The 27,307-nt window shown below is 36.8% G+C and overlaps 1 protein-coding gene across 1 annotated transcript in view; it reads left to right on the top strand.

The window, feature by feature from the left end:
* Positions 1–24,874, top strand: part of LOC103007546 (ELKS/Rab6-interacting/CAST family member 1-like) — a 231,571-nt gene extending 206,697 nt beyond the window's left edge. Inside the window, 1 exon segment of the mRNA XM_057539332.1 lies at positions 24,735–24,874. Within this exon segment, the coding sequence (XP_057395315.1) occupies positions 24,735–24,870 (136 nt within the window). The 3' untranslated portion in view covers positions 24,871–24,874.
* The last annotated feature ends 2,433 nt before the right edge of the window (positions 24,875–27,307 follow it).

Here is a 27,307-nt window from a genome sequence, read left to right as displayed (position 1 = left end):
ATTTTAATATACTAAGTGGTAGTGACTTAGGGACTTTACTTATCTCATGTAAGATAAAACCAATGGACAACTAACTAGATGAGAATTCTGAACATCTTCCTTGTGGTTATGGGGAAATTTGCTATTTATAATACAATTATATTTCCTTCGGGAGGCATGTCTTAAATGCTGAACTCTTTGACGTATTTACTTAAGGATTATTTGGTAAAAAGTTGTTGGATGGGTTTGGAGAAAGAAATTAATCAGTTTACATATAAATTCCCTTTTCTGAATCATCTAACATAATTTAGAATGACAGTCCAGTTATCTACAGTTTAATTTTCTTAGTAAGTGTATGATCATTTTCTCTGCTGGAGTTGGCTTTGTGATTTTTGAGCAGAATATTATGTTGGTATTTAGATTCAAAGTGGAAAGAAGTGTTGAAAGCTGTCGTTATTGCATTTCTACTGACTGGAGTGGGTATTCTTCTAGGTGGTAACTGTATATAGCAAATTAAAACAGACATGATGCTTACATCCTGCAAGTCTACATATCCAAATATTTTAAAATATCATTATAATTGTCTTTGGATGTTTTGCTCATGCTCTTTACCTTCTTGCTGATCTTGTTACTATGTGTATAAAAAGTTTTAATTTAAAGTATATTCCACCGATGTTTCACGTAGAATATATCATACTCCCTTAGGTAACATGCTTTGAAAAAGTGGCCTAGTGTATTTTTCTGTGCTACTAACAGAAAATCAATAATTTATTAATAAGACTTTCAGACCCAGAGCATCATTGGGTTGGGTTCTTAACTTCCTTGCAGCATAATTATTCACTTTTCCTCCTCCCTCATTTCTCTCATCCTACTGATCACCATATCTTATCCCATCTCCTTAGAATTATGTCCTGAATCTGCTAGCTTCTTTCCATCCCCTCACGGCTCCGTTATTACTTATTGCTTGATTTGTTAGAACTGCTGCCTCTTAAGTGGTTCCCCCGCCATTAGTCTCCCCTCTCTAATTGACCCATTGCACAGTCTTTCTTTATAAACATAGTCTTTCTTTAAAAAAAAAAAAATTCTGAAGTTCACAATCCTTTGCTTGACATAAAAGACTCACCTCAGCATCCTCGATGGTGTACCTCAAGTTCTTTGTAAACTGAACTCACTTTGTATTGAAAATGCTATTATCTTTCAATAGCTCCATACTTGTTCCTTGTCAGGCAAGGATTCCGTGTCAGTGGAAGGTAATCTACTGATTACTGTAAATTAGATTAAGTTAGATCATTCTATTTATGGTGACAATTGTAATAATTTATCAAGACTCACTCTAAAATTTGGCTCAAACCATCTCTAAGGTAATTCAGACAAAGGGAGTTAAGCCCTTCTATAGTAGAGACTTCTAAGTATTTACCAAACCCTGTTTTGTCTCCCTCTTGACCCACAAGGACTCTTTTTCCTACCCCTCTTTAAAATTAGATAAGGCTTTGTGATATACAACATTTTCATCTGTGTTCAATAAAAAAGCACTAGTTTGATCCTGGTCATTCATTCCCTTCCCTCATCTGCCAGCTGGAAGCAGAGAATCTAGCAGAGGACTCCAACCAAGGCCCTGGGGGAATGGTGGAGCCATAAGATGAAGGAAGTCTGAATCCCTGAATGATCATATAGAAGGCCATCTGTCAGCCAGGAAGATACACATTGGGTTTTTATTGTGATAAGCCACGAATTTTTAAAAATGGTAGCTGTTAGCATTAGCAACTTTACTGCACCTAACAGTTTAAAGAAAGGTGGTCTACCAGCTGCTACTACTGGAGCCGCTTTGAAAATTCACCCTGGGAGTCTCACTCTTACCTCGTGTGATCCATCACATAGGCAAGTGTGGTTCATTGTTATCAGTGCTTCTGTCAGTATGCAAGAGATCCTTCATCAAGTTCGATTGTGTGATCTTGGTGGAATGTATTTAGTTTTATATAATTTGCTATTTCGTTAACTGAAGATGCTATAACTACTCTGATTAATAATTTAAGAGACTATTTTCAAAGAAATTTAGAGACGTTATAAGAATTGATAGCCATGTGGAAATAAATGCATTGTCTCCCAGAGTGCCTGGCAGGACACGAAGTTTAGTGGTCTTATTAAGTGGTCTTGTTATTTTATATAAATATGTTATTGTTCTTGGCTATGCACTATATGAAGAGTTATTTATTATATGCACCTATCTTAATGAGCTGTTTGTGAAATACCTAAGCATGGAAATCATAGCCTTTTATGTAAATGTGGAAAATGGGATGATAGAGATCTGAATTCAAGTTATTTTTGTCACTGTCTTGCACTTTATTCACAATGATTTTAGATGAGCCTCACATACAGAAGATTAAAAAGAAACGTGGAGCCATTCTATTTGAGGCTCTTCCAGAAAGCCTCCTTTGCTAATGAGTTCCATAATATATGACAGGTGATTTCTAGTTTTTGAGTATTAATTTATTTAAATGTAAGGAAAGGATGGATAACTGATATCCACAGGTTCAACAAAACTTGAGTAGTTGTGCTAGGTGTTAGAGAAACAAACAGAAAAAGACAAGAGCTTTACTTTTAGGAAGGAGCCTACCCTCTGGTAGATAAGTTTTACATTTATCATTTAAGTATAAGCAAAATAGTGAATCACATTAGGTTTCCCTTTCTTATTTCATTCTTAAATGAAAGTAAAATAGCTAAAATATGGGGCGGGGGAAGAGACAGATACATGAGTGATTTGACATATCCATGAAAAAGAAGTTAACTGTATTATTCATAATGTTTGAATATATATTGTTCGTACTTGTCCTGTCTCAAACACTACATAGAAAGGATTTAAAAAATTCTGGTCAGAGGTGAAGAAGGAAAGAATGGAGGAAAAAAGGCAGACAAAAATCCAGTTGACCCATCTCTTTTCTATAGTGTGGTTTTGTTTTCTTCCCATGTTGAGATGAGTCTTTTTAGTACATCTGGAAGTGTTGTTCAGGTTTTTATTACAAATGCCCTAGCTATTGTAGGTATTGTTAATGATTCAAGCTATATCCAAAAGTGTAGTCTGATATTTGTTCGCTCATTTCTTGGGCTTTTGGATTGAACAATGTTCTTTCATCATTTAAGGGAAAAAATTAACTTAGATGCTAATAACAAACTCTGGAACTTTGTGACTTCAGTCCATTTGTAGCTCCTGGGCAGTGCCATTTTGATTGAAGTCCCGTTCAATCAGTAATATCAATAGACTATTTTTGGCTAAGATTATAATGGCCAGTTCTATGCCTGTTCTGGAGGAATAAAATATGATGCTCTTCTAAAATATTTTATGACACTTTTCCCCTACTCTTAGTCATGCTGCTAGTAGTTTTATTTCATTTTTTTCTGAAGTTGATCCCAGTCCTTGGCAGTGTTTCCTGGCAACCTTTTATGCATAATATTTGTAAAATTGTTGAGGTGGAAGGTGTCCTGTGTATGCAAACACGGAACTGGTTTTTACCATGTTCTGTTTTACTCCATGGCCTCTACAAAGGTATCATTTGTATAAGACCTTTTCCTTCAGGATGTTTCCTGCAGCTTTGGGCCATATCCAGCTTTAATGAAGCATCCAATTTTGGATACGTTACTGCTTCACAGCTACATATTTGATTCTTTGCTGTCAATATTTATGAAAGTAAATGCCAGAATAAACATCTGTGTGTCCTTATTTCTGAAGCCTTCATTCTGTTGAGCCTATTGATTTTGGGTTTATTCTACAGAAACGTAGTTATATATTTCCCAGTCAACAATATATTCACCATTGCTGGATTTGGGGACACAATGTGGGGGAAAATACAGCTAGTCGGCTAGATTTAATTAACTAGGTTCTTTTGCATGAAGCAAATCCGTGGTATCCAGATGTATTTTCAGTTCAGAGTTCTGTTTATCATTTGCCTACCATCAGTAAATTAGCTTGACTAGCAGTCATATCTTCTTGAGGTTAAGCAGTTACTCTTTTCCTAAGCCTTTCTCCTTAATCTTTTCTACTTAACCATAGAGTTAACTGTTTACCTTATTATTATGCTATTATGAGCTAATCTGTAGGTTTTATTACCTAAACAAAATGTTTATAACTTAGACTTAAATGCTTGAATCTTATTTTCATTATAAATTGTATGTTGTTAAAATGGATTTGGATTTAGAATTCTACAAATTTTCAGTCTAGATTTAAGAAGAGATATTTACTTGTCTAGGAGACTGTTGTGCTTTCTCTGCCATATTAAGTCATTATTCTTTATTCAAATAAGAGATGAGAAAGCTGATAATTTTCAGATTCTTTTTCAGGATCAGAGGAACTATGGTCATCATACAGATTTCATCATAAAAATCTTGTATTACATGGCAAAATTTGGTTGTCCTTTTGTAATAATGGTAAGACCCTGATTCCATAATGTTAATAGTCAATCAGTTCTTTCTTGGTCTTGACAATTATTTGAGGACTTTTTGTTCTTTATTGACCTGTCCCATAGATACTGGGATGATGTGGACAGAGGCTGCTTACTTTTCTTCCTTCAGAAAGCAGATCCTTATAGATTTAGCTCCTTGCAAGGTGAAGGTACTCTTCAAGGCTTCTTTCCATCTTGTTTTTTTCCAAATGACTCTCTCTGGAAGCCCCTCAGCCCATTATTCTACCTTTTCCCGTGGTAAACTCCACCTTTCCCCGTAAGAGGAATTCCCGTTCCTTGATCCATTCCTGGTTCTTGCTGCAGGCTTCTGTAGGATTGACTTTCAAACTTTACTCTGTAATTGCCAGCTCTAGAGGAAGGGGATGGGCAAAAATTCTATTAATGGAGTGACTGTGTATTCCCCATTTCAATTAGTTTCTTCACTAGGTTGGGCAGGAGCTAATTTCTCTACTAGGTTACCTAGGAAGAAAGTATACCTCTCTAAGACTAACATTAATTTTTCTCAGAGTCAACACAATAAAATATTGGAGGAATATTAAAATGTTTAAAAATATATGTATATATATATCTGGTTCTATAAGAAATTTAATAACTACATTTGGTTATCAGATATTCTGGAAATTCTTAGTCTTACAGTTGTGCTGAGAGAATAACTATATGAATTTCCAATCCTTCTCTGGTCATTTCTTTCATGTAATGATGGAAGACTTACCTGAGAGATATTGAGCATTCTGCTACTCTCTTCCCCTTTGAAAGTTACTACCTGAATGGCTCACACATTCCAGGAGCCCTTAAGTTAATTCCTTTCCAAGCTGTTGGTTGTTTGAAGCTTATTCTCTGGTAGATTCTTCAGGACAGACTTATGGCAACAATATTCCTTGAGTTCTCATGTATTATGTAGCAAGAATATACAAGACTATAAGAAGTTTTCATCTATGGGTTTTTATACTTGGAGGTCACTTTAGCTTCATTAAAATGTGTTCGATTTGGGCTGTATCATTTTCTCAGATACATGTATAGTCTTTCAATATGTAGTTTGAAGTTATCTTTTATTCCAGGAGAGTTTTATTATAGTTTTTAGTATTTTTTGCTTTGTTGCTTTGGTCTTCTTCAGGGACTCCTACTAAACATATATTGGACAGTCTTGCTTATGTTACATATTAATTATTGTCTCTTAACATCTTTTTACCTCTTCTTTTTTTTTTAATTCTAAAATTTGTCTTATGTTCCATTTTCTACTTTTGGTAAGGCATTAACCCACTGTGCTTTTTGTTGACTTAGTCGTCTTTCCTGAAATAAGTTTTTCTTTAATTTCTAAATCTTTCCTGAGTTTGATCACCTCTCTTTTCATATCTTCCTAGCTCTCAAACACAACATTTTTCAGTTTTTCTAATTCTGAGGTTTTTTGTTGCTTCTGTCATTTAAAGAATATTTTTAGCTTGTTTTGAACTATTAGATCACAGTTTTCCCTACTTTAAAAATCAAGGAGGGGGCTTCCCTGGTAGCGCAGTGGTTGAGAATCTGCCTGCCAATGCAGGGGACACGGGTTCGAGCCCTGGTCTGGGAAGATCCCACATGCCGCGGAGCAACTAGGCCCGTGAGCCACAATTACTGAGCCTGCGCGTCTGGAGCCTGTGCTCCGCAACAAGAGAGGCCGCGATAGTGAGAGGTCCGCGCACCGTGATGAAGAGTGGTCCCCACTTGCCGCAACTAGAGAAAGCCCTCGCACAGAAACGAAGACCCAACACAGCCATAAATAAAAATAAATAAATAAATAATTAATTAAAAAAAAAATCAAGGAGTTTGATCAGTAATATTGGTTGTCATACTGTGGTAAAGATATAGCCCATTCTGTAGCCTTTATTATAGTCTGTTTTGTTATTATTTTTTTTAAATTGGGATATAATAGTGGATCTGTCTCATTTGGTTAAAAATTATCTAAGCTCTACCACTGCTTTAACTGGAAGTTAAGTGCTTTGAAACAAAATTTTGTTAAACATTTTGTCTTCTGGTTAAGGAATATTTGCTTTCCTTTCACTTACTGTGTGAATATCCATTTTTGGTCATCTGATTTTGGTTGTTTTATAGTTGCTAATACTTTGTGATTATTTCTTTAACATTTGAGACCATTAGTTCTGTAAGATTTTAGATGTTTGGAAGCTCTATTAATCGAATTCATTGGAAGTTCATAAAGTTTATAGAATGTTCTTCTACTAATTATGACTTTGCCAGGGTTCCTTAAAGAAATAGCATTTTCCACCAGAAAAAAAATGAACTTGAAAATCTTTCTCATCCTAGCTGCCATATATGTAATTTCTTTATAGATCTATTCCAGATGTCAGAACTCCATCTTAATTTGTTGTGTATTCCTCCAGTGCTTGTCACCAGCCTTCATGGCCATCTTGGTGAAGTTTTCTTTTACAACCTTGATACAAGAAGATACTCTCTTGGGTTTTCTTTGAAAACAGGCTGAAGGCCTTCCTCCAAATGTCATATCTCAATTTATGTATCATTTGACACAAATTTGAGTGAGCTATAACCTAGAGAAGAATCATTCCTAAATGGCTGCTTGACTACATTTTTTTGTTTGTTTTCTTGACAGACCTCAGGTTACAGGCTGTGTCAGGCCTCATTTGGTGAGAAGCATGTTTGTTTCTCTTGTCAGCTTCTTGACTGGTTCCTTTCCAGATTTCTGCAGGGCAGCCATATGGTCATTTCGGCATGTCTTCTAGATTACTTCTATGGCAGGATTCCAGGTCTTGATTAGTGTTTCAGAATCTGCTCACACTGAGAGGGCTTTAGCTTTTGCCCTTTAGTTTTATTTCAGGTAGCATATTCAGATCTGGTGTCCTTCCTGTCTCATCTAAAGTTCATTTGATTTTGATGATTTTATTTTATGTGGCCCATGTATTTGGCTAACTTTTTATCTTCTTATATTTTAAGCAAGAAAGGCCCATAAAGGCCGTTGGTGAGGTGCCTAGACTGTGCTGATTTTGGAAAACTGAATGTAACAATAATTCTATTAGATGATCAGTATTAATGTGCATTAGATTGGCTAGAGATGTATACCAGTCTCCTCCTTTCTACTTTTTTTATTCTTAGTTACATAGTTCTTTAAATTTGTTTTTTTCCTGGTGGGGGTGGCAGGGATTTGTTTTGAAAATTTCTCTGTTACCGTGAGGCAAGGAGAAAATTACTCATAATGTTGGTAGTGATGTTTAAGAAAAAATTGTTCATGACACTTATAAAGATTAGTAAAGCAGACTTTATTCAGGGAGACTATCACGATAGTTGTAGGGACCACTGCAATGTGGTTTTGCAGTGGGGGAGAGAGATTGGGCTCAAACTTGGAATACAACTAGGAGAACTGGGGATGTATAGCCAAGTAGAAGGGTGGGGTAAAAATTACTCAGAGGAAAGAAACATGAAAATAAGGGGGATTCTGCTAAACAGACCTAAACAGGATTGTTGATGAAGGCAGGCCAGGTGGTCAGATATTACATGGGGGATGGTAGGGATGAGGAACCTAATCAGATATCCAGCGTGATCAATATTGAGGGTGGGGGATTCTGGTTAAACTGACATAGTAGGATTCTTGCTAAAATTGGACAATGCAGAGATGAACACAGAAGCCCAAAAGTTAGGGCCTAATTGGAAAGAGTTCAGAGGAGCCTGACTAAAGTTTGGTCAAGGAGAGACTCTTCAACAGTGATAATAAATGTAAAACTATAACTTTCAAGGAAGTAACTCTCAATACAGAAATACTGAAGCAAATCTCTGTTAACAAAACAGACCTTTAGGAGCTTCCCTGGTGGCACAGTGGTTAAGAATCCGCCTGCCAATGCAGGGGACACGGGTTCGAGTCCTGGCCCGGGAAGATCCCACATGCTGCGGAGCAACTAAGCCCGTGCACCACAACTACTGAGCCTGCGCTCTAGAGCCCGCGAGCCACAACTACTGAGCCCGCGTGCCACAACTTCTGAAGCCCGCGTGCCTGGAGCCCGTGCTCCTCAACAAGAGAAGACACTGCAGTGAGAAGCCCGTGCACTGCAATGAAGAGTAGCCCCCGCTCACCGCAACCAGAGAAAGCCCACACACAGCAACAAGGACCCGACGCAGCCAAAATAAAAATAAAAAATAAATAGATTTATAAAAATACAAAACAAAACAGACCTTTAGTTAAGTTCATGCTTAACCTCAGTGAACCAATAGCAAGATATTCTCTACCCGTATTTACTTTTGGTTATTTTTGATCACTAAATTAGGAACTATATCATTTCAGGTTTTTTTGAAGTTGAAGAAAAGCAACTTAATGCCTTATATTCAGTCTCTGCTCCATGAATTTGTTATTTTGATTTCAGTGATAAGGATTGAAATTATAATATGAAGGAGCAAATTCAGACATCATGAAACACTTATTTTCTCTTAAAAGATAAAGGTTTTAAATAAACAGGCTATAAAATACTGTAATATTTGGAGACTCAGGCTTAAATTCTTTAATCAAATTAATTATTAAAATCTAAATTTTACTCTGCTTATATATTTTATTTAATTTTTCTTTGACAGTTTGATTTTATAAAAAGGAACCTACTTAATGTATTTTTTCAGAATTTCTTGTATTTTTTAGGAAGCATATTTTATTGTAGTTAACTTGTGTGTGCAAAATGCCCTGTTTGGGTGGGAGGGAATCTTTCCAAAGAAGCTGTATTGAACTTTTTGTCTGTTATCTCATCTTTCTAAGAAAGCATTCCTAAGCATTCTGTCTAGAGTGCTTTGTATTTAGGTTTGAAGGTTCTTATTGTCATGGCTGGCACTCAGTTTAGAAAGTGACCTTTTTGAAGGAGATGACTAGAAGTTTAAGTTTACTAGATTCTAGAAGGTTAGCTGCTAAGTGCAGATTTCGAAGAATTGTTTGACTTTTTTGCAGCAGGATATTTTCTTGGATTTATATTCAAACTTTCAGTGCCTCTAAATGGAGTAGATTATAATCAACAAAATGATTTTATTTTTGAGCACCTGCAGCTCTAAAGGATCTAGTCCCAATCCTTTAGGCATAGGTTCTGAAGCTTGTAGTACCGGTAGATTCACTTGAGATACGTGTTTAAAATTCACATTGTTTGGTCCCACTAGCAGAGAGTCTCACATTGTTGATGAGAAATTGGGCCCGGTATTGAGCATATTTAACAAATGTCTAACACTTTGAGAAACATTGCTTTAGGACCTCAGTGGTTCCCAAGGCTGATGATGCATCTGAATCAATTTGGTCTGGTTGAAAAAGTATGTTGAGGGCTTCCCTGGTGGCGCAGTGGTTGGGAATCCGCCTGCCAGTGCAGGGGACACGGGTTCGAGCCCTGATCCAGGAGGATCCCACATGACGTGGAGCAACTAGTCCCGCACGCCACAACTGCTGAGCCTGTGCTCTAGAGCCCGTGAGCCACAACTCCTGAAGCCCGTGCGCCTAGAACCCCGTGCTCCCGAACAAGAGAAGCTACCGCAATGAGAAGCCGGCGCACTGCAACAAAGAGTATCCCCCGCTCTCTGCAGCTAGAGAAAGCCCGCGTGCAACAACGAAGACCCAACGCAGCCAAAAATAAATAAATTAATTTTTTAAAAAAAGAGAGAAAAGAAAAATTTTAAAAAATATGTTGATACCTGGTTCCACCCTATAGCTACTAAATTAGAATCTCTGGGAGTGTGGCCCAGTAACGTGCATGTTTAACAAGCTGCCTGGTGATGCTTATACAGAGAGCCACATCTCAGGATCCCATCTTTGAGATCCATTGCTTAGTTCCACCTATGCCTGAGGGCCTTGAGCCTTTTTGTTCTAGGATCTCCCAAGATCTAATTTCTGGGTGATACACTGTATTAGAAAGCTTTTGCTATTACTTCTCAGACATGCCCAGATGTTGACACTGTACTGACTAAAAAGTATTGCCTTTTTTTTTTTTTTAACCATTCTTTAACATTTTTCTAATCAATACTAGGTGATTTAAGGCATACACACACACGCACACCTTATGGGATTTAATGGCAGCTTCTTTTTGAACATAATTGTTAAAACATAAAAAGATTTTACACACTTTAGGAACTTAAATTCAAGACAAAGTATTATTATATATGTGTGTTTTGATACTACTGACTAACATTGTTAATGTGATATTTTTATGTAAAACTAGTTACTTAATGTGAGTTCTATGTAGAAAGGTCTGGAAAAATTGGTATTTGTTACTTAGTTATCTTAAGCATTTTGCTGAATTGTATGGCTTGAGGATTCTTTAGAGTTGTAATAAATGTATGGCTTGAGGATTCTTCAGAGTGGTAATAAACTTTGAATAAAGTAAGAAGCAGTTTATTCTTGGTGGTGGTGTTACAATGGCTAAGTTTCATGCAGTTATAGTCTTTACACAGTAGTTGAAGGAATAATAGCTCTTTTTCAAAAGGTTTAAATGCTTTCTTAAGTTTAGATATGCTTTGCTTGTATAATCAGTGTTTAATGGAGAGCTTTGGCGAATAATCTTTCTTGAGAGCTAAACACAGAGAATCAACAATTTTTATTTTTTAGTTACTTATGCACACTGAACCTATGAAAAAGGTTGGAGTGTGTTAAAGTCCAAGAAAAGAATGTGAGCACTTTTTATTACGTGTGTTAGTTTACATTCTGTATGGCTACATTATGTCACTCAAAAATATTGCATCCTCTTTACCACCTGTTAAGGTTGGTTTAGAAGGCGTAGTGGCTTGTTTCATATTTCTCTGTAGCTAAAGTTCTTAAAGTTTCTAATAATAACTTTTTTTTAATTTGCAGAAATTCCACTTAACTTTGTTAATTTTCTCCTTCAGGTGAGCTTCTTAATCCATCAGATTTCCAAACTCACTAACCAGTCAATCTTCAGTCACTGCTACTAAAGTAAAAATTGTTGGGAACAATTAGTTTAACCTCATATTACAGTGCTCTGGCAGTTAGATATTAAGCAGTTTTGCCTATTTAGAGTAATGCCTTGTATGCTATTCAGATGCAGAGTTATCTAATACAGCTCCTTGTTTTTAAACCTATTATACTATTATCACTTTAAAGTTAAATTTCCAATTGGCTGTTAGAAAGCAATAATTATTTTGTATAGTCCTCAGTAGGAACCCCAGAGGAACCCCAGGCCTACCACTGCTCCCTCATGAGGGAGGGGAATTGGAGGGGGAAAGTACAACCTGTAGATGGATATAATGAGCAAGTCTTTTTACAGAATGCTACATGAGGAGTCATTTTCTGGTCCTAACAATGATGCTAGTACTGGAAATAGATGTGATTTTTTTCTAACCATCATATTTTATTGCTGAATTTAGATATTCTCTATTTTATCCTCAAATATTTAAGTAGGCGATGTTAGCAACAGGATTATAAGTGGCATGGTAAGAGCCTTACTACTTGAAAGTTTCCCTTGATGTAGTTGGAGTACATCATTCTAGCTATCTGCTGCCTCATTTATTTTTTGCATTGTTTGCTTCCTGTCCTTCATTGGTGTGCATGTGCCATAATATACCACTTTATATCATAGTTTAATTGTACATATTGTATCTCCCTCAACCAGAATGTAAATTCCTTGAGGAGAGTCTGAAACTGATTTTGTAATTCCTCTTGGTATACGGAACAGTGCTTTTCATATGTAGTAGTAGACATTCAGCAAGTTTTATTTAGTGGTAGTGGTTACCTGGTTTCACTACCTATGAAATTACTATTTTCCTGATGCCTGTTTAGCTTAAGTAATGATGATAAGTATTTATTTAATTGATTTTCTTTCATACTTTAGAATATTTATTTTAGCAATTTTATTGCTAATATTAATTTTTTATTAAATGTTATTATTTAAGCTCTTGTAAATTCAAAGATTGTTTGAGTATACTAATGTATGTTTCTAATTGATAAGGTATCCTCTTGTTTGATCTACTTGAATTGAGGTAATTTTGTAATAATTAGTAGAGAAATACTGTGATCAGTTAAAAACTAAATACATATTCTAATCACAACTGTAATCATGAAATAAGAAACAATTTATTGTGTTGAATATATAAATAGTATAGACCTCCCTTATCCACAGGGGATATGTTTCAAGACCTCTAGTTGAATGCCTAAACCTGCAGATAGTATTATACCCTGTGTATCCTATGTTTTTCTTATACATACATACTTATGATAAAGTTTATTTTATAAATTAGGCACATTAAGAGATTAAGAACAATTAATAACAAAATAAAAGTTATAAGTATATGCTGTAATAAAAGTTATATGAACATGGTCTCTTTCAAAATATCTTATACAAATATAATGCCTTTTCCATTTTAACTTAGTACTTATCACACACTGTGGCCGTAACTTTTGCAGTTTGAGGTACAACAGCAAAGCAAGCCAAATTTCTTTTTCCTTCTTCACAATTTCACAGGTAAAAGATTTGTTCTTACCATAGATCTTAGCAACCAGAGCATTTAATTTTTTTCTTCCTTTATTAAGTTGAGAACTTTGACATTTTCTCTTCAAGGGAATGCTTTACAGCTTCGCTTTGGCATATCCAGATTGCCAGCATCACTAGTCTGGTGCTTTGGGCCATTATTAAGTAAAATAGTTGTTATTTACACCCAAACACTATGATACCAAGACAGTCAATGTAATAACTGAGACAGCTAGTTAAGTGACTTAACAGGTGGGATATGCTGGAGAAAGGGATGATTCACGTCCCGGGCTGGATGGAGCAGGATGGTTCTCATCACACTACTCAGAATGGTGCACAACTTTAAACTTATTATTTTTTAACATCTTTATTGGAGTATAAATGCTTTACAATGTTGTGTTAGTTTATGCTGTACCACAAACTGAATCAGCTATATGTATACATATATCCCCATATCCCCTCCCTCTTGAGCCACCCTCCTTTTCCCATCCCTCTAGGTGATCACAAAGCACTGAGCTGACCTCCCTGTGCTATGTTGCAGCTTCCCACTAGCCATCCATTTTACATTTGGTAGTGTATATATGTCAATGCTACTCTCTCACTTCATCCCAGCTTCCCCTTCCCCCCCCCCATCATGCCCTCAAGTCTGTTCTCTTCGTCTGCGTCTTTATTCCTGCCCCGCCACTAGAATCATCAGTACTGCTTTTATAAATTCCATACATATACGTTAGCATGCGGTATTTGTTTTTCTCTTTCTGACTTACTTCACTCTGTATGACAGATTCTAGGTCCATCCACCTCACTACAAATAACTCAGTTTCGTTCCTTTTTATGGCTAATATTCCGTTGTATATATGTGCCATATCTTCTTTATCCAGTCATCTGTTGATGGACATTTAGGTTGCTTCCATGTCCTGGCTACTGTAAATAGTGCTGCAGTGAACATTGTGGTACGTGTATCTTTTTGAATTATGGTTTTCTCAGGGCATATGCCCAATAGTGGGATTGCTGGGTCATATGGTAGTTCTTTTTTTAGTTTTTTAAGGAACCTCCATACTGTTCTCCATAGTGGCTGTATCAATTTACATTCCCACCAACAGTGCAGGAGGGTTCCCTTTTCTCCACACCCTCTCCAGCATGTATTGTTTGTAGATTTTTTGATGGCCATTCTGACAGGTGTGAGGTGATACCTCACTGTAGTTTTGATTTGCATTTCTCTAATGATTAGTGATGTTGAGCATCTTTTCATGCATTTGTTGGCCATCAGTATGTCTTCTTCGGAGAAATGTCTGTTTAGGTCTTCTGCCCATTTTTGGACTGGCTTGTTTGTTTTTATAATACCGAGCTGCATGAGCTGCTTGTATGTTTTGGAGATTAATTCTTTGTCAGTTGCTTCATTTGCAAATATTTTCTCCCATTCTGAGAGTTGTCTTTTTGTCTTGTTTATGGTTTCCTTTGCTGTGCAAAAGCTTTTAAGTTTCATTAGGTCCCATTTGTTTATTTTTGTTTTTGTTTCCCTTACTCTAGGAGGTGGGTCAAAAAGGATCTTGCTATGATTTATATCACAGAGTGTTCTGCCTATGTTTTTCTCTAAGAGTTTTATACTGTCTGGCTTTACATTTAGATCTTTAATCCATTTTGAGTTTACTTTTGTGTATGGTGTCAGGGTGTGTTCTAATTTCATTCTTCTACATGTTGCTGTCCATTTTTCCCAGCACCACTTATTGAAGAGGCTGTCTTTTCTCCATTTTATATTCTTGCCTCCTTTGTCAAAGATAAGGTGACCATATGTGCGTGGGTTTATCTCTAGGCTTTTTATCTTGTTCCACTGATGTATATTTCTGTTTTTGTGCCAGTACCATACTGTCTTGCTTACTGTAGCTTTGTAGTATAGTCTGAAGTCAGGAAGCCTCATTGCTCCAGCTTCATTTTTCTTTCTCAAGATTGCTTTGGCTATGCGGGGTCTTTTGCATTTCCATACAAATTGTAAAATTTCTTGATCTAGTTCTGTGAAAAATGCCATTGGTAATTTGATAGGGATTGCACTGAACCTGTAGATTGCTTTGGGTAGTATAGTCATTTTCACAATATTGATTCTTCCAATTCAGTAGAATGGTATATCTCTCCATCTGTTTATGTTATCTTTGATTTCTTTCATCAGTGTTTTATAGTTTTCTGAGTATAGGTCTTTTGCCTCCGTAGGTAGGTTTAGTCCTAGGTATTTTATTCTTTTTGTTGCACTGGTCAGTGGGATTGTTTCCTTAATTTCTCTTTCTGACTTTTCGTTGTTAGTGTATAGGAATGCAAGAGATTTCTGTGCATTGATTTTGTATCCTGCAGCCTTACCAAATTCATTGATTAGTTCCAGTAGTTTCCTGGTGGCATCTTTAGGGTTTTCTATGTATAGTATCATGTCATCTGCAAACAGTGACAGTTTTACTTCTTCTTTTCCCATTTGTATTCCTTTTATTTCTTTTTCTTCTCTGATTGCCGTGGCTAGGACTTCCAAAACTATGTTGAGTAAGAGTGGCGAGAGTGGACATCCTTGTCTTGTTCCTGATCTTAGAGGAAATGCTTTTAGTTTATCACCACTGAGAATGATGTTTGCTGTGGGTTTGTCATGTATGGCCTTTATTATGTTGAGGTAAGTTCCCTTTATGCCCGCTTTCTGGAGAGTTTTTATCATAAATGGGTGTTGAATTTTGTCAAAAGATTCTTCTGCATCTATTGAGATGATCATATGGTTTCTATTCTTCAATTTGTTAATATGGTGTATCACATTGATTTGCGTTTATTGAAGAATCCTTGCCTCCCTGGGATAAATCCCACTTTATCATAGTGTATGATCCTTTTAACGTGTTGTTGGGTTCTGTTGGCTAGTGTTTTGTTGAGGATTTTTGCGTCTACGTTCATCAGTGGTATTGGTCTATAATTTTCTTTTTTCGTGATATCTTTGTCTGGTTTTGGTATCAGGGTGATGGTGGCCTCGTAGAATGAGTTTGGGAGTGTTCCTCCCTCCACCATTTTTTGGAAGAGTTTGAGGAGGAGAGGTGTTAACTCTTCTCTAAGTGTTTGATAGAATTCACCTGTGAAGCCATCGGGTCCTGGATTTTTGTTTGTTGGAAGATTTTTAATTACAGTTTCAATTTCATTACCTGTGATTGGTCTGTTTATATTTTCTAATTCTTCCTGGTTCAACCTTGGAAGGTTGTAGTTTTCCAAGAATTTGTCCATTTCTTTCAGGTTGTCCATTTTATTGGCATATAGTTGCTTGTAGTAGTCTCTTATGATCTTTTGTATTTCTGCAGTGTCAGTTGTAATCTCTCCTTTTTCAGTTCTAATATTATTGATTTGAGTACTCTCCCTCTTTTTCTTGATGAGTCTGGCTAAAGGTTTACCAATTTTGTTTATCTTCTCAAAGCAACAGCTTTTAGTTTTATTGATCTTTGCTATTGTTTGGTTTGTTTCCATTTCACTTATTTCTGCTCGGATCTTTATGATTTCTTTCCTTCTACTAATTGTGGGTTTTCTTTGTTCTTCTTTTTCTAGTTGCTTTAAGTGTAAGGTTAGAAGTTTTATTTGAGATTTTTCTTGTTTCCTGAGGTGAGCTTATATTGCTATGAACTTCCCTCTTAGAACTGCTTTTGCTGCATCCCATAGGTTTTGGATCGTCATGTTTTTGTTGTCATTTGTTTCTAGGTACTTTTTGATTCCCTCTTCGATTTCTTCAGTGATCTCTTGGGTTATTTAGCAGCGCACTGTTTAGCCTCCATGTATTTGTGGGGTTTTTTTACTGTAATAGATCTCTAATCTCACAGTGTTGTGGTCGGAAAAGATGCTTGATACAATTTCAATTTTCTTAAATTTTCCAAGGTTTGATTTGTGACCCCAAATGTGATCTATTCTGGAGAACGTGCCGTGTGCATTTGAGAAGAAAGTGTATTCTGCTTTGGGGTGGAATGTCCCAACAATATCAATTAAGTCTGTGTGGTCTCTTGTGTCATTTAAAGCTTCTGTTTCCTTATTTATTTTCCGTCTGGATGATCTATTGGTGTAAGTGGGGTGTTAAAGTCCCCTATTATTGTGTTACTGTCGATTTCTCCTTTTAAAGCCATTTGCATTTGCCTTATATATTGAGGTGCTCCTACGTTGGGTGCATAAATATTTACAATTGTTTTGTTTTCTTCTTGGATTGATCCATTGATCATTAGGTAGTGTCCTTTCTTGTCTCTTGTAACAGTCTTTATTTTAAAGTCTCTTTTATCTGATATGAGTATTGCTGCTCCAGCTTTCTTGTGATTTCCATTTGCATGGAATATCTTTTTCCATCCCCTCACTTTCAGTCTGTATGTGTCCCTAGGTCTGAAGTGGGTTTCTTGTAGACAGCATATAGACAGTCTTGTTTTTGTATCCATTCAGCCAGTCTGTGTCTTTTGGTTGGAGCATTTAATCCACTTACATTCAAGGTGATTATCGATATGTATGTTCCTATTACCATTTTCTTAATTGATTTGGGTTTGTTTTGGGGGGTCTTTTTATTCTCTTGTGTTTCCCACTTAGAGAAGTTCCTTTAGCATTTGCTGTAAAGCTAGTTTGGTGGTGCTGAATTCTCTTAGCTTTTGCTTGTCTGTAAAGCTTTTGATTTCTCCATTGAATATGAATGAGATCCTTGCTGGTAGAGTAATCTTGGTTGTAGGTTTTTTTCCCCTTCATCACTTTAAATATGTCCTGCCACTCCCTTCTGGCTTGCAGAGTTTCTGCTGAAAGATCAGCTGTTAACCTTATGAGGATTCCCTTTTATGTTATTTGTTGCCTTTCCCTTGCTGCTTTTAATATTTTTTCTTTGTATTTAATTTTTGGTAGTTTGATTAATATGTGTCTCGGCATGTTTCTCTTTGGGTTTATCCTGTATGGGACTCTCTGCGCTTCCTGGACTTGATTGACTATTTCCTTTCCCATGTTAGGGAAGTTTTCAACTATAATCTCTTCAAATATTTTCTCAAACCCTTTCTTTTTCTCTTCTTCTCCTGGGACCCCTATAATTCGAATATTGGTGCGTTTAATATTGTCCCCGGGGTCTCTGAGACTGTCCTCAATTCTTTCATTCTTTTTTCTTTATTCTGCTCCCTGGCAATTATTTCCATCATTTTATCTTCCAGCTCACTTATCCGCCTTAGTTCTTCTGCTATTGATTTCTTCTAGAGTATTTTTAATTTCAGTTATTGTATTGTTCATCACTGTTTGTTTGCTCTTTAGTTCTTCTAGATCCTTGTTAAATGTTTCTTTTATTTTCTCCATTCTGTTTCCGAGATTTTGGATCGTCTTTACTATCATTACTCTGAATTCTTTTTCAGGTAGGTTGCCTATTTCACCTTCATTTATTTGGTCTTGTAGGTTTTTACCTTGCTTCTTCATTTGTAACATATTTTTTGTCATTTCATTTTTTTTTCTTTGATGGGTGGGACTTTATTCCTGTCTTAGTGATTATTTGGCCTGAGGCATCTGGCACTGGAGTTTGCAGGCAGTTGGATAAAGCCAGGTCTTGGTGCTGAGATGAGGACCTCTGGGAGGCCTCACTCCGATTTATATTCCCTGGGGTCTGAGGTTCTCTGTTAGCCCAGCGGTTTGGACTTGGAGCTGCCACCACAGGAGCTCGGGCCCAACCTGTAGCCTGGGAACCAGATCCCATAAGGCATGTGGTGCGGCAAAAAAAAAAAAAGAAGAAGAAGAAAAGGAGCAATACAATAACAAAGAATAAAAAACAAAATAAAATTAGAAAGATCAAAAATATATTAGGAAAAATAATAATATAATTGAAACAACTGCAACAAGGTAAAATAAAACTGTAACAGAAAAAAGAAAAAGAAAAAAGGGGGGTGGGGGAACAAGGCAAAAGGAGCAGAACAATAACAAACTATAAAGAATAAAATAAAATTAGAAAAATAAAAGATTTATTAGAAAAATAAACATATAAATGAATGAAGAACAAGTAATCAACAGGGTAAAACAGAACCCCAATCTAAAACAGGAAAAAAGGAAAGAAAAAAGCCTTGGCTATGGGGGGCGGAGTTTAGGCAGGGTTGGAATGTAGGCAGTGGCGGGGGTTATGGTGGGGCAGGGCCTAGGCTTAGTACCCATGCAGCCAGAAAAGGTCTTGGGGGCGTGGCCTGGGCGGGTGATGTTCAAGTGTCGGGCAGGGCCTCTACTTAGGATGTACAGAAGGGGAGAGGCAGCACGTCCAAAGGAGGGCCTTCAGAGTGTGGAGTTCTGGGGTTTGGAGGCAAGGCCGTGGGTGAGGGTGTGTGGGTGCAGTTTAGGCCCAGCCCATTGGAGGGGTTCTCTGAGTGTAGAGGTAGGGCCCTGGGTGGGGGTGTAGGGGTGGGGCTTGGTCTCTGTGCAGCAGGAGGGAGGCACTGAGGGCAGAGAATTAGGCCCAGGAGCCCAACAGGCTGTCTGGTGCCTAAGTGGACAGGGAAAGCACTGGCCGCGTTCCCTTCCATTCCTCCACGCCCCCACTCCCCATCTCCCCCGGGGTCTCCCCAGTCCCTGCTGGACCCCTAACCATGGGTGTGTCCTGCTGGGTGTAGGAACTCCTCCCCTCCCCCAGCCACCCCTCAGGGGTTCGAGTCCAGTAGGTCTGGCCTTTACTTTTGCTTTCCCTTCCCTCCCTCCCACTCCCTCAGGACCCATGCAGCTGGAGGGGACCTTCGTGGGCAGAGGATCAGGACCAGGATCTCAGCAGGCTCCTGGGGGCCCAAGTGGGCAGGGGAGAACTGGCCATGCTCCCTTTTGATCCTCTGCCCTCCCAGTGGTCCCCCAATTTCCCCCTTTGGGGGTGGGATCCCTTCCCCTCCGGCAGCCACCCGTTACGGGCGCCAGTCCCATCCCACCTCCACTTCTCCCCCTCTCACTCCCCCCATGCCCCACGTCCTACCTGGTCACTGGGGGTTTCTCCCCTCCCCTTAGGTGTCTGTGGTCCCTCACCGGTGCCTGGTAGGTGCCCTAGTTGTGTGGAGACGTGAATCCCATGTCCTCCTAGTCCGCCATCTTGACTCTGCCCCCCAATCTTAAACTTATGAATTATTTCTGGAATTTTCCATTTAATATTTTCAGACCATGGTTGACTGTGGAAAGTGAAAGTGAGGATAAGAGGGGACTACTATAATGCAAAACCAGTGTTGATTTTTATTGTTGCACTAAATTGTAAAACCTGAATTGGTAGGCAATAATACCACAAATTAAATAAATAAAAATTTGGGAGAATCAAGGCTTAAATGTTGACGCAGTTAAAATCTAACTCATTGCCATGATAGTTTGGATAATAGGAATAAGTCGTCTTATTTAATAACTTATCTAATAAGTTAAAGTAGAATCGCACTGCTTATGATGAATCCGTTGGTAAAAAAGGCCCTACTGATATTTGGTTAAGTGGGGTTATTATGGCTAATCATATCTTGGAAGAGTACTATCCTTGCCAATTTTTAAAGTTATTTTGAATTTTCACCCTTCAAATAACTTACGTGGAAATTACTAACAACTACATTTCTTTGAAATTTTCCTTGTGTGAGCAATGGTGAGAATCTTTTAAAGCATATGTTTGAAATATAACCTTTCAAGTATATTTACTTCATATACTATAATTTTTTAAAAAATCATGACTGGTAGAGCGAATTTTTTTTTTAATATTTCTTTATTTATTTATTATTTATCTCGGCTGTGCTGGGTCTTAGTTGCGGCACACGGGATCCTCATTGCGGTATGTGGGCTCCCATTTGTGGCATGCGGGCTCTTAGTTGCGGCATGCATGTGGGATCTAGTTCCCCGACCAGGGATCGAACCCAGGCCCCCCGCATTGGGAGTGCAGAGTCCCCCCCACTAGGCCACCAGGGAAGTCCCTGGTAGAGCGAATTTATAACAGGATATTGATATCATGTTGTTCTACCTTATTCTTTCTGTTTGAGGCAGACCATTTTTGTTATTTTGGTATTGGTAATGTGTGATGCTTGTTTACACATTCTTAACACAATTAAGCAATAGCGGTATATCATAGACTTAGAGCTAACTGGCCAATCTGTAGATTGAATTTAGCACCCAATTCATATTTTTCCCTTTTATTACATTATCTTTATGGTAACCACATGGAGATATAAATTTCAGGAAGTTTCCAGTTCAAAAACCTCAGGCTCTCACCCAACATAACACATTTATACAACATTTAAAAGTACAAAAGCTCCTTTTGGTTAAGGGACAATACAAGAAAACTCATAAATTTAATGACACCAGAAGTTCTGGTCCGCGCTGTCCCAGAAAAAGGTTGCCAAATCTGTTTCTTGGCTCTCTCGTTGGTAAGAATGTCCCCCTCTGATACTCAGCCCAAGGTGAAAGTTTCTACACCAAATGTTGGAGCCTAGGTTTTCAGAGTCCAAGCTGATGACCGCCACTGGTCCTTGGGCCTTGGGAGCACCCAATTTAAAGTCCCTTATCCCAGTGGTCTTCACACTGAAGTAAGGCCACCCACTTATGAGATACAGGAAGAAAATGTAACTTCCATTTTTTTATACATATTTTTATTTTTTATATCATGTGCAAATTTCTACTTAGGTTTACACTATATATAACATATTAGTCATATAATATATACCTCATTTATAAATAAATAACTGCACATATTGCTGCATACTTAGCTATTTACTATTAGGAGTACTCAGTCAAAATAACTTAAAGACTACAGTTCTGACAGTAGCTAATCAGAGAGAATGGACACTAAGGGGAGAAATGGGATCCTTTGAAAGGGATAGACAAAGGTCCAGTGATTAACAATATAATAAAAAAGTACAGATTAGAATATTATATGTGTCAAGCGATTTGTTTATAGATTCTTTATATACTTATTATAAAACATAAAAATGATCCGTATTCACCAACTTAACAGGAGTTTTACTAACTATAAGTAGACTACATACAACTTTCATAATAGTTTGGAGCAGTTTAAAGTTCAGGCACAAGTATTTCGCATATAGTGGCTTTTCATTTTCTGGTTGTGGCTGACCTTTATGTAGGCCTTTTTTATTGCTATAAATGTTCTTTTTCAAGGGATAAACTGTTTTTGTCTTTTTGTTCTTGGTGGAGGGAATGTAAAGTAACTTTAAAAAGTTTTAAACAAATTATTATAAATCAGATTATGAGAGACATGTTAATTTTCCGTGTTTCCTGAAGTTGCTAAAATTTGTGCATATTGCTTTTATAGCCAGAAAAAATATTTAAAAGAATTAATAGAAGTAACTCCTAGTAATAGAACTAAAAACAATCTGCATATCTTCTAAATTACCTATGGTAGGGGAAAAGGTAAGAAGGGAAAAAGAAGTAAACAGTAAAACATAGAAAACAAGTAGCAAGGAAGCATTTATAAGAGGAAGAAAAAAGTTATGACAGGTTTAATCAAGTTTGTTATAACAATAAATATAAGTGGGATGAACATACCTTTTATAAGGAGAAGACATACTCTAAAGTTTTTTCAAAAAGCCTAATTACATACAGTATACAAGAGTAGCACCTAAACAGCATGATTGAAAGAAATTGAAAATAAAAGAATAGGCAAACCAGATACATTATAATAGAAGGAAAGCATAAAGGGGTGATAATGTTCAATTTGACAGAGCTTAAAAGTAATAAATGGAACAGACTACAATGGTGAAGCATATAAGCCATAATGATGATGTCATGAATCAATATGTAACCAAATTATACAGAACTAAATTTCTATAAACTTTTTTTTGTTTGTTTCTTGTATTGGGCCACACGGCGCAGCTTGCGGGATCTTAGTTCCCCGATGATCAGGGATTGAACCCATGCCCCCTGTAGTGGAAGTGCAGAGTCCTAACCACTGGACGGCCAGGGAATTCCCCAGAACTAAATTTAAATGATAAAAATTGCAAGAGATAAAGAGAATTGTTATATCTCAAGAGTAGTTTTGAAACTTGAGTAGTTCTCTAAGTCTATGACAGATAAAGATAATAATTTTATTATTACTATATTCTATATTTTTATTTCAGCTGCTATACAAGAAAAATAACTATTCTGAAAACAGAAAATATGTGTTCTCCATGACTCATGAAATATTTATGAAAATTGACCATGATTTTTGGTCACAAATAAAATTTCAGGTGATTCCAAAGAGTAGAAATAGATTGTCCTAGACTCTCTGCCTATGGCAAAATAAAATGAGAGCTAAGTAATAAAGATAGGAAGGAAATTTTGTAATTTTCAGATCTTCTCTAACACTCTTGGGTCAAAGAAGAAATCAGAACTGCAGTTGTAAGATAAAGTTGGCCCTCCAGCCCTCTGTGTCCAAGGATGTGGAACCCGGAGAGGTGGATGGCCAAATGTAAGGGACTTGAGCTTCCTCAGATTCTGGTATCCGTGAGGGTCCTAGAACCAGTCCCCCACAGAACTGAGGACGACTGTATGTAAATAATATGATAGTTCACAGTATGCTGCATTTTCTTTTGTTTTCCGATTTAAAAAGCCCAATTTTGTATTTTGGTTTCAGAAGGGTAGTTAAAGGACAGTATTCAATAACAAATGTTTCTTGGCCCTCTGTAATGTGCAAGACATTTTGTTTGATGTGAGATATAACTCTGAGTAAGACTGAGCCTTGGTGCTTCTAATCCACTGGATTTGATTATTCAATGCACATTAGTAGTAACTTAATTGAGATGCATATATGAAAAATCCTGTATAGTTTCTTTGTAATGAAACTAAAGAGTTCAGTATGATCATTTTAATTTTCAGCAGAGGTACCCATGGTACCTATATGGAGAGGAGAAGTAGATTATTACTGTAGATTGATTGAACTGTGTAGAATGTCTGGAGATCTTGGTTCCTTTTTACCTCTATCACCTGGTAGCAGTTCTGTTTCATTGGACAATTTAAGTTTATCCCTCTGGGCTTCAAATTCTTCATCCATAAATGAGGAAGCTGAATTAAAATATAAGATTCTTAATACATGTTATTTTTGTGTAGCTGTGAATCAATTCATAAGTATTGAGCATCAAGTTCTTTTCAATCTGTAGGGACCAAACTTATGCTCTAGTTGGGGAAGAAAGACAAATTTAGGGCTCCACGCAAGCAGAGGAGAGTGCGTATATCTTTAAAAAGGACAGAGATGGAGAAAAGAAGAGCATTGGGAAAGGTTTCACAGAGGCAGTGTGACACCTGAGCTGATCTTGAAGATAAGTTTTTGTCAAGTGAACAGGGAAGGAGAACATTTTAGGTGCAGGAGATAATAGAAGGTATAGAGGCAGAGAAGTGAGCGTTTTACATTTGGGAAATTGCAGTTAGTTTGTATGGCATTTCGTAGTTAACATGGGTTTATGGAGGAGTAGCAAGACATCAAGTATTGATGTATATGGGAGCTGAATTGTGAAAAATAATGGGCTTTAAGTTAAAGGCAGTGAATAACCATGGAAATTTTTTTAAGCAGTGGAGGGAGGTAGCACTGTAAGATTTAGTTAGGGTGAACGCAGAGATAGCATTTAGGAAACTGGCAGTTGAGACATGATGAAGTCTTAATTAAAGTAATGGCAGTGGAGATGATATACAGGTTTTAGAGTAGGTCTCTAAAATGGATGGGCTTTGTAGGGTGTGACAGCCCTGGAAGTGTGTGCAAAGTTTAATATGTGAATGTATTTTCCTCTGGGAGAGGGTCTATAAATTTCCTCACATCATGCAGGAGGGCTATTAGGGTAAATAAATATTGTAGGGAAAATTCACAGAGTGATATTTTACAAACTATGAAGGTTAAATAATTTTAAGTTTTACTTTATTCATTAGTGACTAATCTAATCTTTTTTCACTTTTTTAGAGTGGACAGGCCAAAATCTCATCAAGTTCGAACCTCTGGTACAATAAGGCGAACCTCTTCTTTGGATACGACCTTATCTCACAGGACAGTGGCCACGAGATCCTCATGTTCATTACCCTTCATGCATGAAAGATAAAGCTACTCAGGTAAAATAAGCAAATCAAAATCAGTTTTATTGTCCTGCAGTTCTTCTATTTTGATCACCGTAAAGAAAATTAATCAAATTTTCCCAGTTATTAAATATATTCAACCAAAGAAGAAAGCCATTTCTTTTAATAAACTTTAGACTAAGTATTTTTATCATCTCGGTTTTGAAAGTTTTAAAATTATTTAATATTTAATAAATAGCACATCAGTCTACATTGTGTGGTTTTTGGGACTTATAGTTTTAGGAATTATTTTCCTACAGAAATTAATGGCTAGTAACTGTATTAGAAAATACAGGCATTTCTCGTTTTACTGTGCTTTGCTTTACTGTGCTTCTCAGATATTGTGTTTTTTTACAAATTGAAGGTTTTTGGCAATCTTGCATGGAGCAAGTCTATCGGCGTCTTTTTTCCAACAGCATTTGCTCACTTTATGTCTCTCTGTCACATTCTGGCAATTCTTTAAATATTTCAAACTTTTTCATTATTATTATATTTGTTATGGTGATCCGTCATCAGTGACCTTTGTTGTTACTATTGTAAAAACATAATGACTTGCTGAAGGCTCAGATGATGATTAGCATTTTTTAGCAATAAAGTATTTTTAATTAAGGTATGTATATTGTTTTTTTAGGATGTAATGCCTTTGAACACTTTAATAGACTACAGTAATAGTATAAACATAAATTTTATATGCACTGGGAAACCAAAAATTTGTGTGACTCTCTTTATTGCGATATTTGCTTTATTGTGGTGGTCTGGAACCGAACCTGCAGTATCTCCAAGGTATGCTGGTATAAGTAGTTTTTGAAGAAAAGCTTGTACAGTTCCTGGAAATAATTTATAAAGTATTAACACATGGCTAAGGAAATATATGTTAAAGGATTTTTTTTTCTGTTTAAAGCCAAAACTAAAATCCTTGAGAGAGAAATAGAAAATTTCCTGTTTGTCACACCTTCTCTATTTGTGGATCACAGCTTTTGGCTTGAAAAGTTTTCCTTCCATGTCAGAAAAAGATCTGAAAACATCTTAATTTATAATTTCTGAATTCTTGACTATATCTTTATAGCAGTAGTCGAATAGCATTATGAAGAATACGAAAAGTATAAGAGATGGTTATTGGCCTTAAAGAACTTACAGAAAAGTTAGGAAGATAAGATGTAAATGTAAGAAAATTGGTAATAGAAGACAGAGTATTATTAGGTGTTAGATGGATGGAGCATTTAAATGTAAGGGAATTCAATGGAATGGGAACATTTTTGGCTTTGTGGGTTAGGGAAATAGAAGGATTAGAGTTTCATGTCTGAAGAATGAGAAAAAGGGGAGAAAACTTTAGACATGATCTATGAGAATCTTCTCCAGTTTTGTAATTTTCTCAGGCAAGCTTGAAACCATAAAATTAGCTTCTTTATCATGCATCCTATCAATTTTGTCTGTGTAACATTTTATGTCACCCACTCCCAGTCTTTTGCTTTCCATTCTTTGTGAGGGAAAGGAGGAGTTTGAGATGGTATGCAGTGGGATTCTCTAGCAGAAAGTAGTAGCAAAACTTAGAGATGTGGGCCTGCACACTTAGAAATGGTCACAGATAATTCAAAACTATCTTTCTGGAGGAGTTGGACTCCCAAGTGTGACAGAGTGTAGGTATAGAGTAAAGAAAGAAGGTCAAGAGATCAAGGACTTAGTTTTTAGAAATGCACACAAGGGAAGGATAAAAAATTAATGTATTCACCTGGTAGCAACAAGAAGAGAAAGGAGTTTAACATTTACTGACTGTGTACCATGTACTTTGTGTTTTTATATCCTGTGTTTCATTTAATTCTCACAAGAACATTATAAAATTACACGATGGGGAAGCAGAAGCTCAGGGAAGTTAAGTGACTTAGTATCCTAAACCTAGGAATTGTTGGAGCCAGGTTTCTAATACAGGTTAATTTGTCAGCCAATCTGAACTTCAATTTTATGGTGCTTTTAGGATAAATGGAATAGTGTGTGTGCATGTGTGTGTATCACCTAGTAGAGTAATTGACACCATTCTTAAAAATGGTAGCTATTCTTTTTAGGTTAAAAAGAAACCCTACCTCTTATTGAATATATGCTTTATGCTGACACTCTCCAAAAACATGATCTTATTCATTCTTCACCAAAACTCTAACAAGAGGAGAGAGAAAGAGAGCAAAAGCTAAGAGAAGAAATGAAATAGTCTAGCCTTAGAAACCAAAGGGAAAGTTGTTTTAAGAAAGGAAAAATTATTAACAGTATCAGGTGCTACCGACAGGTCATGGAAAATAGGGAGTAGATTTAGGGATTAGGGGCATATTGTCTTGGAGAGTGAAATATTGATAATATGTTAGAGAAGGAAGCTCAGCTATTTGGGAGTTAAGAAGAGAGTGATATGGTGATAGAAGATAAGGGCGCTGGGTAGGT

The sequence above is a fragment of the Balaenoptera acutorostrata genome, unplaced genomic scaffold, assembly GCF_949987535.1.
Source record: "Balaenoptera acutorostrata unplaced genomic scaffold, mBalAcu1.1 scaffold_371, whole genome shotgun sequence".
Classification (NCBI taxonomy): domain Eukaryota; kingdom Metazoa; phylum Chordata; class Mammalia; order Artiodactyla; family Balaenopteridae; genus Balaenoptera; species Balaenoptera acutorostrata.
This window is presented reverse-complemented; position numbering and strand designations above follow the sequence as displayed.